The 17,550-nt window shown below is 38.0% G+C and overlaps 2 protein-coding genes across 2 annotated transcripts; both read left to right on the plus strand.

Annotated features, from left to right (window-relative positions):
• The first annotated feature begins 7,027 nt into the window (after nt 1–7,027).
• LOC110936418 (protein DOG1-like 1) lies at nt 7,028–7,733 on the plus strand. The gene has a single exon (XM_022178802.2). The coding sequence runs from the start codon at nt 7,028–7,030 to the stop codon at nt 7,508–7,510; it is 483 nt and encodes a 160-aa protein (XP_022034494.1). The 3' UTR covers nt 7,511–7,733.
• Nucleotides 7,734–8,190: 457 nt separating this feature from the next.
• LOC110876181 (protein DOG1-like 1) lies at nt 8,191–8,624 on the plus strand. Its single transcript, XM_035988162.1, has 2 exons — nt 8,191–8,226; nt 8,283–8,624. Exons 1-2 carry the CDS (start codon nt 8,191–8,193, stop codon nt 8,622–8,624), a joined length of 378 nt encoding a protein of 125 aa, XP_035844055.1.
• Nucleotides 8,625–17,550: the final 8,926 nt, after the last annotated feature.

Below are 17,550 nucleotides of genomic sequence, written 5' to 3' on the forward strand. Positions count from 1 at the left end.
TATGTCGTGTTAACATGTACGTGTATAAAATTATAGCCCTACTTATGGAGCAGTAAGTATTAATTAAATAAGAGCAGCAAATGAAAATATAAAACTTAAATCAAAAGTTAAAGGGGTGATTGTTGACGCACTTTAATAATTTTTTGATCGGGGTCTTAAAGTGGTATGAATTGTTGGTTTAGTCAATAGTTAGAAGTTTAAATTTAGAATTGTAAGTATTAAAAAGTTTATGTATTTGTATATTGTAAAATTGTCGGTATGTTAATAATAAACAATATAAACGATGTCTATTAGACCATGTGTAGTGGTATAGGAGTTTCAAGCCCCTCCGTTGGGCATGATCTGACATGTGGTACTCCAGTCAATATAGGGCATTATGGGGCTTGAAGGTAAAATGGGTGTAGCGGTATAATGCCCCATGCAATGATTACCCAATTATTTTTTTTTGAAAATTAAAACAAATAATATTTCATTAAACAAATAAAAATTACATAAATACTAAAACACAAACAAATAATACTATTCGACTTAATTTTCATCTTCGCTTTCAGCGTACTCGTCTTCATTTTCGCCTTCCTCGTCATCTTCGCCTTCTTCTTCACCCTCGTTAACCGACCATGCATGTTGGACCAAATCCATCGCTAACCTCGAATGTGCTGATTGGGAACACATTTCATTCGCATTGTTCACTCTTTCATTCATTGTTGCTTGCGGCTTTTCAAGAACAACCTCCTCCGGTATATAATTTTGACATATCGATTTTGCTTTGTCTTCTAATATCATATTATGCATGATTATACAAGCATATATAACATCTCTCATATTTTCTTTGGTCCATGCATGACAATGGTTTCTTAGATAATGTTAACACTGTTGAAGAACCCCAAAGCATATCTCAATGTCCTTTCGAGCATACTCTTGAACTTTCTTAAAATATGTTCTTTTTTTTATCGAAAGGGTTCCTAAACATCTTCACGATAATCGAATACTTCGGATATATTCTATCATCGAGATAGTATTTGTGTGGGTCGTAGTTTCCGTTAGCATAAAAGGATGCCTTTGGCGCTCTACTAGAAATGAAATCCTCTATCAATGGTGATTGTTCGAAAACGTTTATGTCATTGCATAACCCCACGACACCAAAGTAAGCCGACCAAACCCAAAGCTCGTGTGAGGCAACTGCTTGAAGAATAACCGTCGTTCCTTTTTGGTCAACCCGGGTGTGTTGACCTCGTCATGCAGTTGGACAATTATACCATTACCAATGACGACAATCTAAACTCCCAATCATGCTTGGTAAACCATGTTCATTAGAATGCACCTCGTAAATTTGTTGTAGATCGTACCAAGTGGATTTTCTCAGATAACGCGTGCCGTACAAATTTATTATTCCTTTAAAAAAAGAAATTATATACTATTAAACTAACTAAAAAATATGAAAAAAATGTAATTTCTAAAAGATCATGGTGTACCGTGACAAAAATGTTCCAAGGTATCGCGTGTTATTTTCTCAGCCATCTTTAAATACTCGTCGTTGATGTCCGTCGTGTTTTCGTACGCAAGTAGGCATAGCGCTGAAGTACACTTATGAATAGCAGTAAATCCAAGCGTCCATCTCGCATCCGGTTTTTGCTTAAAGTATTCAAACTGTAGGTCCGTGTTTCGGGATCCAATCCGTGATTTTCATGATAATGTTCATAGATGGAAGAGATAAAGAGATGATAAACAAACAACTTTTGTATTAATCCGGTAGTAAACATTACAAGTCGGCCCGATTACATGGAAACCGAACTAATACCAAAGAAGTATACATCCAGGGAGAAATCAAGTGGTGATTTCTCCCGGTGAGGACTCAAACCTCCATTCACTCTCTAGCACACACTTGTGCTCTCACTCTTGTGTTTTACAAGACAAGGTGTTGGTACTTATACCCAAACACAGACTGCAGGTCGAAGGATCAGACTGACTGGTCGAAACATCATCCTTCGATCAGACAGTCTTCGAAAGATACACACATGCCTCGAAGGATACCATATCCTTCGAGGTCCATCCTTCGATGGATATCTTTCGAGCTCATCGAAGGATACACAATCCTTCGATGCCTTATCCTTCGACACCAACATTAACAACCATAACTTGTCTTGCAACAACACACGGTCAACCGAATAACCCTCTCGTTTGACCACTTCAAACGAGCGGGTCTATACACGTTCGATAGACCGTTTCACTAACTATTACAAATTCAGCGTAAAATAATAACTAATCTATTCGACAAGCATCGGACACAAAATCTGCATCAACAAATTCCCCCTTGTCCGTTGCTGTCGAATGCTGAACATGCAACTGCAATCGATCTTCAGTCAAGTATTCATCTTCTCTGTGTTAACCAATTCCCCCTTGACCGATGATCCAGGTAAGTAGTATCTTGATGCTCCTTGTATAATGTTTCCCCCTTAAAGTACGCGTATCCGTGTTGAGTGTTGTGCAATTTCCTCAAGAGGCTCAATTGACTGATCTTCCGCTGATCTTCCAATACTCCAACCGGCATTTGATAAGGGTTCCATTCTTTAAAAGCTGCATCAAGTCTTGATCTTCAAGCATACTACATTGATAGAGATTTCTGGTGAACTGTCTTCTGTAAACCGTCTTTGTGAAATCGACCAAGTAATGCACTTTAATCTTCAGCATCAACACTCAGGAAAGTCAGCTTGACCAAGTGTATCCCTTGCAAGCTCAACCAAACGGCACGCTTAGTTTCACTACATCCAGATCTCATTGTCTCGCCTTTGTGAAGTTGACCACGTAATGCACTACGAATCTTCAGCATCAGTACTCAGGAAGTCAGCTTGACCAAGTACATCGTTTGCAAACTCAACGAATTGAGTTACCCCCAGATCCCTGTAAAATCCCAAAGAAATATCAAACCCAAAACCGAATCCTGCAGGTCTTCAGCCTTGAACTATCAACTTCTATAAAGATTCCCCCAGGTCTTCAGTAAACAGCGCTTTGAAACAACTGTCGACTTTAGATACCTGTATGTTTCCGTGCAAAACCCTTCACGCTGGCTGGAGAATTAATTAAAATCCTCAAATATGTGTCTGTGCAAAACATTCCACTCCGAACCGCTTGTATCACCAGAAAAATCACAAACTCTACCACCTGTGATTGCGTTTAGAAATTTACCGAAGAAATTCAACAAATGAAAATTTTTATCCCCCCATTTCTTTGGTAAAATCTCTAAACCTTAACAGATTCTTTCCACTTCAAAGAAACTGTCGTCAAATGTTCACCAATTCCCTCCACTGAGCGGAACTGTCATCAATCTTCATTGAATGTTCTCGGTTCCGAAAATTCACGAACATGACTTTCTTCTTTGCATAATCTAGTTGAATAAGAACGTCCCCTGGTACCCCGTATGATCTGAATTGTATCCCTCCAAAGAATTTGTGAACTCGTTAGGACCGGTATTGACATTCTAGGTTCATTCATTCGTTACCAAATGCGAGAATATGACAATAAACAAAAAGATTTCTTCGTTGCATATTCTAGTTGATAAAGAAATTTCGCCTAGTACCCCGTAGGATCCGACTTGTATCCCTCCAAAGACTTTGTGAACTCGTTAGGATCGGTATAGACGTTCCAGGTTCATACGTTCGTCTTCAAATGCGAGAATATGACAATAAACAAAATCCTTTCGAACATTTCCGAATAACCGGTAACAATCATAAATACTGATGTGCGGAAGCGAACATACCGTGTTGTTTTTGGCCCATAATAGTCGCGTTACCATTTTTGCCATTGCATCGGTAACCGTGACTACCCCACATTTTCAACAATCAAGTTTTCATCATCTCTTGTTTTCATCATGCCGCATCATCCCGCGCGCTCCCAAATTCATACGAATTTTGACGTTGACATTTAGAAGCGCGGTTCAAATCAACTTCGCGAACACCCGACCCCACTCTGCATCAAAAACCTTTGTTCCAATGGATTTTTTTTTTTTTTTTTTTTTTTTTTTTTTTAACTAGCAAAATATAACTTTAGGCGCTAGATTTTCACATTGATACACTTTGTGTCGACGCGACTCGGCTCGGTTCGACTCGGTTTCGACACGGTTATGTCTGGCTCAAGTCCGACGTCACGACATTCCTCCGTCGTGCGTCCCAGAGTTCGACACGCGAAGCACGGAGCGCCACAAACCCATTCCCGTTTACACCTCACCATGACATCATTATTGTGATGTCATGGTGATGTCATAACCTTGGACTTATTGAAAGTTGGCAACAGAAAGCACATTTGTGTATCCTTCGAAATTTTTGAACATGACCTTTCGAAAACAAAATGATCTTTCAACACATTGGCTGTAATTGGGTTGTATGGGCGGCAATTATCAACCACCAAAGTGGGCGGTGCATTGGAAGGTGAACACAAACAACAAAATGAAATTTATTTGGTGTCATGGGCGGTGCATTGATATTTGATCCACCCACAAGTTTGCAACCCTTTTTTTTTTTTTTTTTTTAAAAATCATCAGCCGACATCAACATGTGTAATCTCTTTTCCCAAAGTCAGCCGATAAACATCATCTTCATTTTGTCTTTATTTCCTTCTCTTTCTTCGATAAGACAACAAGCATCCACCAACTCAAATCAAAAACCCATGTGAGCATTAATTATCCCATCAATCCCAAGTCCCATTTGATCACCGCCCCACTACTTCATTTGGCCCAATCACATTGCTTCACTTTTCTCATCAAAAGTCAACAACCGCCCCCTTTTTTTTTTATTTATTTAAACATCCTTCGAAGTTGTTGGGGGTTTCGAGCACAGATCTTTCGGTCTCGAAAGATGATCCACAGATCAGTTTCTGTCTTTCGAACAGATATGATCTTTCGAGGTTGTGAGATAATCCTTCGAGAAAAGAATCTTTCGAAAGTTGTGAAATTGACTTTTCTGGCACATGTCAGATCTGGATCTGACACACATCAGCTGCTGTCATATCAGAACTGATTTTTCAAAAAGAACTTGACCCTTCGAAACAAAGAATGATCCTTCGAATCAATGAAGGATAACCCTTCGACTAAAGGACTGATCTCTCGAAAAAGCAACCTGATCTTTCGAAGTTCTTCATATCCTTCAAACTATGAAGATGTGAAGAACATTATGAACACAGAGACCTGGGAAAATTTGCAGATGCGATGAAACACTTTGTACACAATTTTTGATGAAGAAAACTTGAACTTTTAGGAGAAAAACATAAAACCCAACACCCGTTTTATCACAGATCTGAATATTCGGGTTCAGATCTGAGTTTTTCTCATTTTCACCATTTTTACATCTTGAACAAAAACCCACAAAAATCACAGATCTAGAGCACATGTGACTTAGTAAACGGTTAGTTTTACTAAATCGGGCACCATGGCTCTGATACCAATTGTAGGTCTGTGTTTCGGGATCCAATCCGTGATTTTCATGATAATGTTCATAGATGGAAGAGATAAAGAGATGATAAACAAACAACTTTTGTATTAATCCGGTAGTAAACATTACAAGTCGGCCCGATTACATGGAAACCGAACTAATACCAAAGAAGTATACATCCAGGGAGAAATCAAGTGGTGATTTCTCCCGGTGAGGACTCAAACCTCCATTCACTCTCTAGCACACACTTGTGCTCTCACTCTTGTGTTTTACAAGACAAGGTGTTGGTACTTATACCCAAACACAGGCTGCAGGTCGAAGGATCAGACTGACTGGTCGAAACATCATCCTTCGATCAGACAGTCTTCGAAAGATACACACATGCCTCGAAGGATACCATATCCTTCGAGGTCCATCCTTCGATGGATATCTTTCGAGCTCATCGAAGGATACACAATCCTTCGATGCCTTATCCTTCGACACCAACATTAACAACCATAACTTGTCTTGCAACAACACACGGTCAACCGAATAACCCTCTCGTTTGACCACTTCAAACGAGCGGGTCTATACACGTTCGATAGACCGTTTCACTAACTATTACAAATTCAGCGTAAAATAATAACTAATCTATTCGACAAGCATCGGACACAAAATCTGCATCAACACAAACTTGTCTTCCAACTCTCCGGCAATACGTAGAAATAAACGTTTACTCATTCAGAAACGACGACTAAAAACATTGGGGTTTGGATAAGTCGGCGCTTCGTTAAAGTAATCTTTCTTCAAGCGAGCGTTTGCCGATAGTCGGTCTCGTTCCACGTACTCTTTTGGTAAAATATGGCGTGAAGGGCAACTAACGTGTTTCATATACCGTGCCGCTAGTTGACACACACTCGTAACCGCCTCTTGCTCGACCTCCTCGTCGGTCGACTCACCGGCGTCGGCTAGAAACTTTTTGTAATAATAATTGGCTCTGGATGACGAAGACGCGGGAGAATCCATTTCTGTAGGAGAAGGTGTGGAGTTGGGTTTAATTTTTGTGGTATATGGATTTTGAGTGTTAATGTATTGTGATTGTGTGTGTATATATGGAATTTGAATTAAAAAAATAATAATAATATAGCCGTTACGGTCATTGGTCAAAAGTTTTGTGTTTTTGGCATTTTATTTTTAAGGGAAACGCTGAACCCAAAAATCCAAAAAAACGCCCATAAAGGCGGTGTGCTTAGAGTGGGATCTTTTTTGGCCATTCCATGCTCAATCCCCAAGCCACGGTCAAATAACTTAGTATATATTATTTCTCATTCACATGCATGACTAGAAATACAACAGCCTGACATGTTTCGTGATTTTTAAACATGTATTTCAATATCATTGGAATGCATATCCCATTTTCCACAACTTTCCAAAAAAAAAAGAGCGCGTTAGAATCTGTCTGCTACCTGGGAGGATCAGGATACTTGTTACAATACAAGGAATCTGTGTTCAAATTTGAATCTTCCATCTTCTTAGAATATTCCCTTTTGCTCTCTTTATATATATCCACTTCTCCATAAGTTAGCTAGTGTGCGTGTAGAGTCAAGAGTGTTCCTAATTAAACGCCCATGTGTATGGCTAATCATCAACAGTTTCAAGCATGCTATCAGAACTGGATGACTCAACAGAAGCTCGACCATGATGAACTACTCCAAGGACTCACCAACTTCCCTACCGATCTCGACTACCTCAAGCTCATAACCAGAAATGCCATCAACCACATCGAAAATCACCACACCGCTAGAGCCCAGCTGGCCAAACATGATGGGCCTTCCTTCTTGGCTCCAACGTGGGGGACTACCTTTGAGAACTCGTCTCTTTGGATTGGTGGTAGCAGGCCTTCCTTAATCATCCGACTTGTGTACGTCTTATGTGGGTCGCAACTAAAGGCACACTTGGCTGAGTTTCTTGAAGGTGTTAGACGTGGAAACCTGGGAGAGATATCAAGCTCTCAGCTCAAGAACATAGATTCTCTCCACGGTAGAACTATCAAAGAGGAAGATAAGCTCACTTCAGTTTTGGCAAGCGTACAGGCATATAATACAGCTTAATGTTCCATCTTATGTTCCAAAGTTGTGTACTAGAGCGCAGTGGCGGATCTAGAAAATCCGCATAGGGGTAACGTTTCAATTAAAAGGGGTAACGAAATCGAAAAAACGTCAATTTTTCCAAAATTTACACTACCGTCGGAGCGTCGATCACCGGAGCGTAAAGTGGCAACGGAGGTTACCCCTTCTATTACTCTAGGTCCGCCCCTGCTAGAGCGGACTTACATGGTTTGTTGCGTTATCACTAAACAAAAATATTTTTTTAATGTTTACTTGTGTAAAGATTGTATGTAAATCAATAAAACTAACTCTGTGCTAGAGCGGCAGTTTTTTTTTTTTTTACTTTTAGGTGTTTTAGGAAACACAAATGTGTCTTTAGATGTTTTATTAGTTTCTCTTTTTCTAGCTACTTTAATTGTTGAGGGAGCGAATTTTATTGTTGAGGGAGTGGAGTATTTTTTTATTTGGTTTAGACTCCATAATATTACAGAGTTGTAGACTTCGCTCCCTCAAAAAGGAAAGTACCAGGAAACAGAAGTAAACTCAAAAACCAACTTCAAACACTTTTGCATCGCCTAGAACACCTAAACATAAAAATTGTTCAGCGGAGTTACATGGTTTGTCGCGTTATCACAAAATAAAAGTTTTAATGTTTTGTTGTGGAATAAACCAATAAAGTTAACATGTTATGTCTGCATACTCAGGACACAACTAGAGATGTGTGTTATAGTCTTATAGATGTGATGATGTTTGATGTGTGTGTATGTATGCATAGGAGAAGGTAGCAGATGAGCCGCTAGTGTTGCTAGCATACAACTGCAAAATAGTAGGGGAGTCTAGCCAGGGTGAGACTGTGGATGAAGCTATGGACAGTCATGCTCTTGAAATGTACAAAATCTTAATGGAAGCAGACAAGCTGAGGTTAGATATCCTTAAGCATATGATAGACATTTTGACACCATTGCAGGCGGTTGAGCTTCTAGTGGCGTTAAAGAAACTACCCCTATGTTTACACGAGTGGAGCAAAAGAAGAGACATCCAAATGGGAATCACACAACTTCTGAATACACAAATTTCCTCAACCTCCGGTCCACCAGAGCCAGAGCCAGAGCCATGACGGGCTCCAGGAATGGTTCAACACCGCAACAACCCATGCGCACGTTTTTTAATTTCTGCCTTTCAAGTGTCTTCAATGTGCCTCACTTTCACCCAGCATGAACCTAAGGATGTTGGTCATTTGGTGATGGTAGTATAAATAAGTGTGGTGCATGTTGGTATTTGTTTTTGTGCTTTTTTTTGTGATTTTTTTTTTTTTTTTTTTTTTTTTTTTTTTTTGTTTTTTGCATCGTTGATTGTAACATGAGAACCAGTTTATAAATGTGGGTTTGTAATAAGTAATACGATCCAGGGTTTGATCAGAATTCAGAAACACAAGTTAGAGAAAAGAAAGAAAAGATTGGTAGACCCTGAAGATCCCGGAGGTAAGTTCTTGACCCTTATTTAAACAACTTATAATTTATAATTTCATTGTTTGTACAAAATCAGATCATGAAATCTTTATGTTAAATTTAGCTCAAAATGTTTGTAAATATTTTTGCAAATTAATATATATTGAATGAATAATAGTAGATCCCTGACATAAAAAGGAAAATATATTTATCCACTTTCGTTTTTGATAGGAAGTAACTTTGTAAATAATTCAAGCTTTTATAGAATTATTGTAACTTGATCTCAAACTAATCTATTTAGACTAGAAAACGAGCTCGAAACATATAATGAGTTTAGCTCGAGTTTATGAGACTTGAACATTCGTGAGCTACATTATGAGCTATTAGAGTCTAACGCACGTATATTGATTTTATCAAATATGAATTTTATATATTTTATTCAAGTTGTTAAGCTGACTTTGATCTTGTCATGAAGGATTCATCATACTATCGAGCTGATCTTAATCTTAGCTCAAGGTTTTTTAGCGTGCTTGGTTGAATTGAGCTTGTTAGATATTTATAATCTTAATTATGTTAGTGTATGTTCGATTATTATGTAATTTAGTGTGATACTTATACTCAATATGATAACTTATAATCGTAGGGATGTGACGGTTGAAGGAACACACCGGTTCATTTGACGGTTGTTCCCGCCATCTTCAACCGCCACAAAAACATCTGCATATATATATGTAATAACCGGCAGTTATGTCCGGTACCAAGACATTTCGTTTCATACGAATTGTCCATTAAATCAGTTTCTCCTTGTTCCCTCATTCATGCTCTGTTATTGTGTTCAATCATAACACACTATGAAAACCAATTCATCGAATACCGGTAATGCTTCCGCTGATATGAAACCGGTTATCCAACATAGTGGTATGAGAGCCACGGTGGGAAATCGAAGAAAATCGATCGATATTATACGATTCCGGGCACAACCGGATGAAGAACAAAAACAGAGGATACGAAGACGGAGACGAATTCAACCCCGATCGCACAACTCCGCGATCACAAATGTTCGCAAGAATGAAGCGAGAGATTCTGATGAAATTAGAACGCGAAATCGAATTACTAGAACAGGGGAAAACGATTTTCTAATCATCAGAGGTATAGGGAATGTAGAAATTAAAACTGGGAATGAAACTATACGTGTTCAAAGTAAGAGGGACAAATTCAATGGACGGTGTTATTACTGTCATGAAATCGGTCACCGATCAGTTCGTGCAAAACAAAAGAAAACGATGGAGCAACACAATTAATCCGGTATGCAATCAACACCGGAATTCAACGAACAAGGGGCAGAGTACGATTTTTTCGAAGAACTGATCGTCGCCGTCACAGAACATGGATTATGAGCAGATATATGGCATGTAAGTACAACGTTTAAGCACCATTATGCGGGTAATTTAAATGTTTTTAAACGAATACGAAATTCGTGTGGAATAGAGATTAGAACAGGGGAAGATGAATTTTTATTCATCAGGGGGGGGGGGGGTTTGGGTGTTGTAGAGATTCAAACAGGGAGTGAAACCATGCGAATTCAAAGCGTGTTTTACATCCCAGAATTGAATCGAAATATGTTAACTATGGATCAACTAATACTACAAGGTTACACTGTCAAAATCAATGGTGATAAGTGTCAGATATACCCAATGTTTACTACCCCTGTTTTCAGTACTAAGAATAAAAGAACGGGTCTCACTAAAGAAGATGAGATAGGTGAAAGGGAAATAAGAATAGTGATCGATGAAGGCCCGGTACATGAAGAATATAAGGAAGATTACTTGAATACTTTTTTTGAGAATCTGAACATGTCTTCAATGGAACTGAATCATGATGTTATGGGAATTCGATCAATGCAATTTCAAGATTTTTCGGACTGCATGTCCCAGTTAGACAAATTAGAAGATGTTGAATACATTTTCAAATTCAAACATGAACTAGAAGTCAAATTCGAAGAAATTATAAAATGGTTTTTAAGACAAAAACTGGGAATCAATTCAAGACCAGTTCCTCCTTACTCAGAGGATGACATGACAGGAAAATCGATTTACTCGATTTGTACATGGCTGTGAAAAGAGATGGTGGCAACAAGAATATTACTTCAAACAACACATGGGCGGTGATATCAAAGGATATGGGTTATGAATATCACGATGGTGAGTTCATGAGGATTATGCACGCGATGTATCTCGATGTTTTAGTGTACTATTACAAGTTCAAAACAGTGCAAGGAAGAGTGATCGATAAAGAAGTGCTTGAACAAAATGAAGGTCCATCGTCCGTCATCAAAAGAAGAAAAAGCGACGGAGATGTTCAAGATGAAGAAGCGATCCATCACTATGCCTTGTTTGCCGGTAATGACTGGGAAGGGATGAAGAAGATGCAGGAAAAACGACGTTGTTTCGATTTCAAGCAAGTTATCAAGGCCATGGACGAAGTTAATCGGAGTGTCCTCATGCATGCTTCTAAACATAATTAAGTTTAGGGGGATGTGTTAGATATTTATAATCTTAATAATGTTAGTGTATGTTCGATTATTATGTAATTTAGTGTGATACTTATACTCAATATGTATGATAACTTATAATCGTAGGGATGTGACGGTTGAAGGAACACACCGGTTCATTTGACGATTGTTCCCGCCATCTTCAACCGCCACAAAAACATCTGCATATATATATGTAATAACCGGCAGTTGTGTCCGGTACCAAGACATTTCGTTTCATATGAATTGTCCATTAAATCAGTTTCTCCTTGTTCCCTCATTCATGCTCTGTTATTGTGTTCAATCATAACACACTATGAAAACCAATTCATCGAATACCGGTAATGCTTCCGCTGATATGAAACCGATTATCCAACAGAGCTTGCATCATGAAGATTCAAGTTGTTAAGCTGACTTCATCTCATGAAGGATTCGTCATACCATCGAGCTGATCTTAATCTTAGCTCAAGGTTTTTTAGCGTGTTTGGCTGACTTGAGCTTGCATCATGAAGATTTATCGTGTGATCTTAATCTTAGCCAAGGTTTTTAACGGGACTCACGCAACTCTTTGCGCTATAGGGCTTGTGAAGAAAACACATGATTTGTCATTATAATTTATCACTTGGTTTTATTAAAAAGTTAGTAAGAGTATAATTACTCATCCATTCTAAAATTAATCAAACAAGTGTCTATTAGAAAAGATTTGAATTGTTTCAATATAAAAAAACTTTAAAATTAATCCATTTCAAATTCACTAAAGTTTAGTATTAAAAATCTTTATAATATATTTACTTAAAGTATATCATAAAATGTAACATTGTATTCTAGTCTTATATTTTTTAAAGGTGTTTTGGTGCGACAGACGATGCGTGTAAATCTATTTACATAGTAGGTCTAAGTCGCCCATTTTTCCGCAAGTACCCTCCGCTCATTTATACTGCGCAATCAAACCCATTACAATGTGTGTCCAATATTAGATCTTTATTGTTTCTAAGAGCACCCTTAATAGATGTGTTTTTTAGGTGCGTTTTCATATGTCACGTCACACTTGCCCAACCAATTATATGTTTTCTCTCTCCCGCTCTACACACAACACATAAAACACCATTTCTCTTTCATTTCTTCTTTTTCCTAATTGTACTTGTAGTGTTGTTTGATGTTTTTGTCCAAGAACATAGCATCCATCTCTCACCTCTCTTTCCTCCAATTCACCTTCTCTCTTCTTAAAAAAATAAATAAATAAAACCTTATTATGAATGCTCTATCTTTTTAATGAATTTCAATCCCAGTCATGTAAAAGTAGTATCATGATAGGAAATGGTTCACGGTTAAAAAATTTATAAAACAAAATTGATTTGCGAGCAATAGTTAATGTATCATGGTAGAAACAAATGCATGGTTAACTTCATAAGAAAAACTGAGATTTAATCGATTTACATGCAATATTTAGTGTATCATTATAGGAAATGTTTCAACTACGATTAAGAACTTCATAATAAAAAATGAGATTTAATCAATTTACCCGTATTTGCTGTGAAGATTTAAACAATTGTTCATATTGTTAAGTGTGTGATTTAACTAGTATGTCAGTATTTTTAAGTAAGTACTTGGAAGCACTTTGCTACATGACAAGTTTCATATGACCTCCTCTGATGTGTGAATAATGTATAAATATATATATTTCAGCAAATTTTAAAATCAGACTCACAAATAAATCATACATGCACGACAAGTGTACCGGCCGCAATGTAGTATATCCGGTAAGACCAGATATCAAACCTAAGAACTCTGTATAAGCAACTTCAATTAACAACCTTTATTGAATATAAGGCAATTTTTAAATAAATTTTTTTTTGAGGGGGGGGGGGGGGGAGGGGGGTTATTTAATTACTTTAACTACTAATTTAAACAAAACTAAGACGAATACTAGCAGAGTGTAGTATACCTGGTAAGACCAGATATCAAACCTAAGCTAGAACTCTGTATAAGCAACTTCAGTTAACAACCTTTATTGAATATAAGGCAATTTTTAAATAAAATTTTGGGGGGTTTTATTTAACTAATTTAACTACTAATTTAAATAAAACTAAGACAAATACTAGCACAAAATATTGGGTCGAAAATTAGATGAGGAAAGGCAACTACCTAGGCATAAGATTCTACCAGCAAGCTTGCACACTCTTGGAATTGGATAATTGATTGGTAACAGGTTTCTAAATTAACTATACGACTAACAAGGGATTACGAAAGACACACTAGATCACCTCCCGGTCTCAATAATGCTACCCAATAATCCCAAAACGTGTAAAGCCCAACAGTTAATGATTCGGTTCACATCCCGGTTTCACCTACTAATATGCTTAGGTACCCAAGACTATATCTCCTCCCAGACTCACTAATCACAATACACTCAAAGATATAAATGGGTAATCTATCTACTATAGTTTTAACTTGGAATTGCTAAGGATCTAAAGACTCACTACGATGGATCTCCTCCCGGTCTCACCAAAACCTGTAAACTATAGAACTAGATAACCCGATACTCTATCTCCTCCGTGTCTCAAGAATAACAGAACACCGGTTTTTAGCTAGGACATAACTGTAGGTCCCTTTTTGTCGGAGGATGACGAACCTCAAACCTTGTTATACTAACCCACTAGCGAGTGCGGAATCCAAGCTAGTAGGCAAACCGGGATTAAGCAAGTACAAACACAACACACAAGGGTTCACCGATTAACACAACTTGTATTAATGCAAATGAAGGTTTCGGTTACAAGCACAATGTTTACAAACCTAACTTGTAAACTCTCAAAGTGTGTGTGTGAGTTCCGGACAGAAAGCTCTCAAGAAGTCTCTCTCTCTTTCGGTGTATGCACCTATGTGAACTCTCAGAACTGTCTAACACAACACACTGCATGGGTATTTATACCCAGCTCATGATGTGCAGTCCGAAGGATCCGATAGATGGTCCGAAGGATCATCTATCGAAGACAAGTCACTCGAAAGATCAGCAGGGACCTCGAAAGATCACCTTTCGAGGTCTAATCATTCGAAGCATATCTTTCGATGAGATCGAAGGATCCACATCATCCTTCGATCTCTTATCCTTCGAGACAGTACATCTTTCAACTTTTACCAACTGTTGTCCAAGTCAAACCGGAGGATGGTTGACTTGGTCAACTTACAACACAAGAACAGGACATCGTTTACATCGTGACCGAATACAGACAAAGTACAGACACAAGTGCACCAACAAACTCCCCCTTGGCTGTAGCTTTGTCTTTATCTTCTATAGTTGTAGACTCGTCTCGAACTTCGACGGTCTTGGGTCTTCGAGTTCTCAAAACTCTGATGTCCTTTCAAGTCTTCAAAGTCGGAGGATCTTCAAAGTCTTCACGTCTTGCAAGCAGAGAGTGTATCAACAAACTACCCGTATCATGTAGGAAGTGTGTTGACAAACTCCCCCTTAACATAAGCTCGTGAAAAGACTTTATCTTTATGAAGTGAGATCCTTGTGGTGTTGATGATGGCCAGCGGCAACTCGATCATCTTCATCTTTTGATCGCCTTCTCGTCGTGTCTTCATTCCAATGCTTGTCATCGACCATGTTCTCCTAGCCTTTAGAATCTGCACATGCAAGAAATCTAAACGCGTAATGAGAACAACTGCTTGGAATATTATAAACAAATGACACACGAGTGACCATGTCAAAATCAAACACCGTCCGACAGTTTGAAAGTTTAATAAATTTATCAATTTTAAATTTTAACTTTCAAAATCTGCAAATTTTGACCGTTTATGAAGATTTAGTCAGTTCGGTTTTCAGTCAGGTTTCAGGTAACGAAGACTTGAGCTCCAACATCGTACGATCGAAAATAAAGTAGAAAGAAAATCTTTTTGGCTTTTATAAAGTTTATATTAAAACACGCCTAAAATCTTTTTGGTATTTTTGAAATTAAAAGACAACAATTTAAAATCCTTTGAGTGTTATCAAACGACATCACCGCTAATGTCGTGCTGATATGCACCAAACGACGAAACTGTTTAAAAGAAATAATAAAGGTTAAGCAGTAAATAAATAAATATATACAAACATTCTTTTTGCGAGTTTCGAGGGTAAGAGAATCATATCAGTGTACGGTCATGCCAAAGCACTCTTGTTGTTCAGTTAGTTAACGTTAAGATAAGCATCCTATAACAATTATCGGTATTGTTGTCCACTTAAGCTCAACTTATCAGATGTAATCATGGCGAGAGGATACGTTAATGTATGATTTATACTTACCGACCGGTGTTCATCCACATCACGACACATTCCCGTATCAAGGTATGCACGAGAGTTCATCTTACCGGTGAGTATACCGATTATCATCTGTTTAACCGTATAAAATGTGAGATACTCACTTATTTTGATTTGAAAACAAGCCCTATGTGATATAATCACTTATTGATGAGGAACTTGATTTTCGTATGCATGAGGGCACAGGTGCAAGTCCGTGAACAGGTCAGTACTTCCGTACAGCAGAGAGATGAACTTGACACCCGGATAAATGTGATATTTTATCACTTATTTGATTTGGACATGTGATTGTTTATCACTTATTGAGGTCGAATGCAGTATGTATTATGTACACGTATGTATGGTATCATGGAAGATCTAGACTTGCGTCCCCGTTATTTTTCGGTAAAAGATACAACCATGATACCCAGATGATAAGCAGCATAAAGACCGAATATCTCAGAACCTCAGCAATCTATCAAACGAAATTTCGGTACTAAGACCATATGCCAATGAGTGGTTCCCACCTGGTCTTCAGTCGATTAAGATTTATATCACCCTGCACTTTAAAATGATTGTGAGCCTACCGATACATCTTATATAGAGCTGCTTATCGTTTTTCATTTAAGGTTTAAAGAGGTTGGATAGACCACTGATGTACTATCATTTTCTCTTTTGCTCGCCAGGAAACTCATTTTTGTTTTTCTATTGTTTTTGTGTTTTTGAAATTTTTCGATGTTTTTGGATTTTCTGATTTTTGGATTTACTCCCCCTAAAATCAACAAACTAAGATAAATTTAAAAGACACAAAGATATTTTCAAAAATGATTTTCCGATGTTGGTTTACTCTTGTGCTTGACCTTAATGCCGTTTACCAAAATTAAGTTTTATCAGAAAAGATTTAACACATTTTGGAAAAATGAGTTGGCATGTCGGTAAGCGGTGCGGACCATGACAACATTGATGAGTTTCACATTGAAACAATCACGTGTGAGGTGATATCCGAGATCAACGTGTCAGGTCAAAAAGTGCTGTTCGAGATAATAATAATTCACAAAGTAGCTTAAATATCGACAAGTATAGGAGAGATTAAGAATTTAAAGGCGTATCCTGCAACTGTTCCGTGCATTGCAAGGAATCTAAGCACTCTCCCAACTGGATATCCACCCGGTGTGGACTTCAAAGTCGAATTTGCAACTACTGAAAAGTCTCTTGACAGCAATAAAATCATAAACCTCCGGGTCCGGCTGGTCTTCCACATTTCACCAGCGAAGGTCTTTGACTTTCTCTTTCAGAAATGGTGTGCGGATGTTCAATCCACGCCAAGGCATCGACGCACATTTCACTTCATTCGTTCCTGTGGACCCGATCAAAAACCATAATGACCAAATTTTGACACGTTCTTCATTTGGTCGAATTTTGCAACTTCATTCATCCAAATTTTCTTTTTCTTTTCTCTCTCTCCATCAAAGGCAACAATTTCTTCTGTCGCCTATCTTGTGCAAGGACATTCCACTATCAACAATCCTAAGACTAGCAATAGTTCCTCCTGGAACTTCCTGCACACTCACTCAGAGATTAGTTGGAGAGAGGGACCCAAGCCATTGTGGTCTTGGGTCTTCCATTTTCATCAATGACGATAACTTCTTGTCTTTGATGGTTTGTAAATTGTGATGGTCCCCCTGATTCAGTAACCGACTTAGGTTTCCATGTCTGTTTTGTTTTATCAGTGTCATTCTTTAAAATTTTAACTTCATTACAGTTTGAAGTTTTTGAATTTGTTGAT

Source organism: Helianthus annuus, chromosome 3 (assembly GCF_002127325.2).
Source record: "Helianthus annuus cultivar XRQ/B chromosome 3, HanXRQr2.0-SUNRISE, whole genome shotgun sequence".
Lineage (NCBI taxonomy): Eukaryota > Viridiplantae > Streptophyta > Magnoliopsida > Asterales > Asteraceae > Helianthus > Helianthus annuus.

Bases quoted from the DNA above. Each gene is read 5' to 3' on its own strand.
- LOC110936418 (XM_022178802.2), top strand. From the start codon at position 7,028: ATGTGTATGGCTAATCATCAACAGTTTCAAGCATGCTATCAGAACTGG.
- LOC110876181 (XM_035988162.1), top strand. From the start codon at position 8,191: ATGTTATGTCTGCATACTCAGGACACAACTAGAGAT. The intron at 8,227-8,282 runs GTGTGTTATAGT...ATGTATGCATAG, and splicing joins CTCAGGACACAACTAGAGAT to GAGAAGGTAGCAGATGAGCC.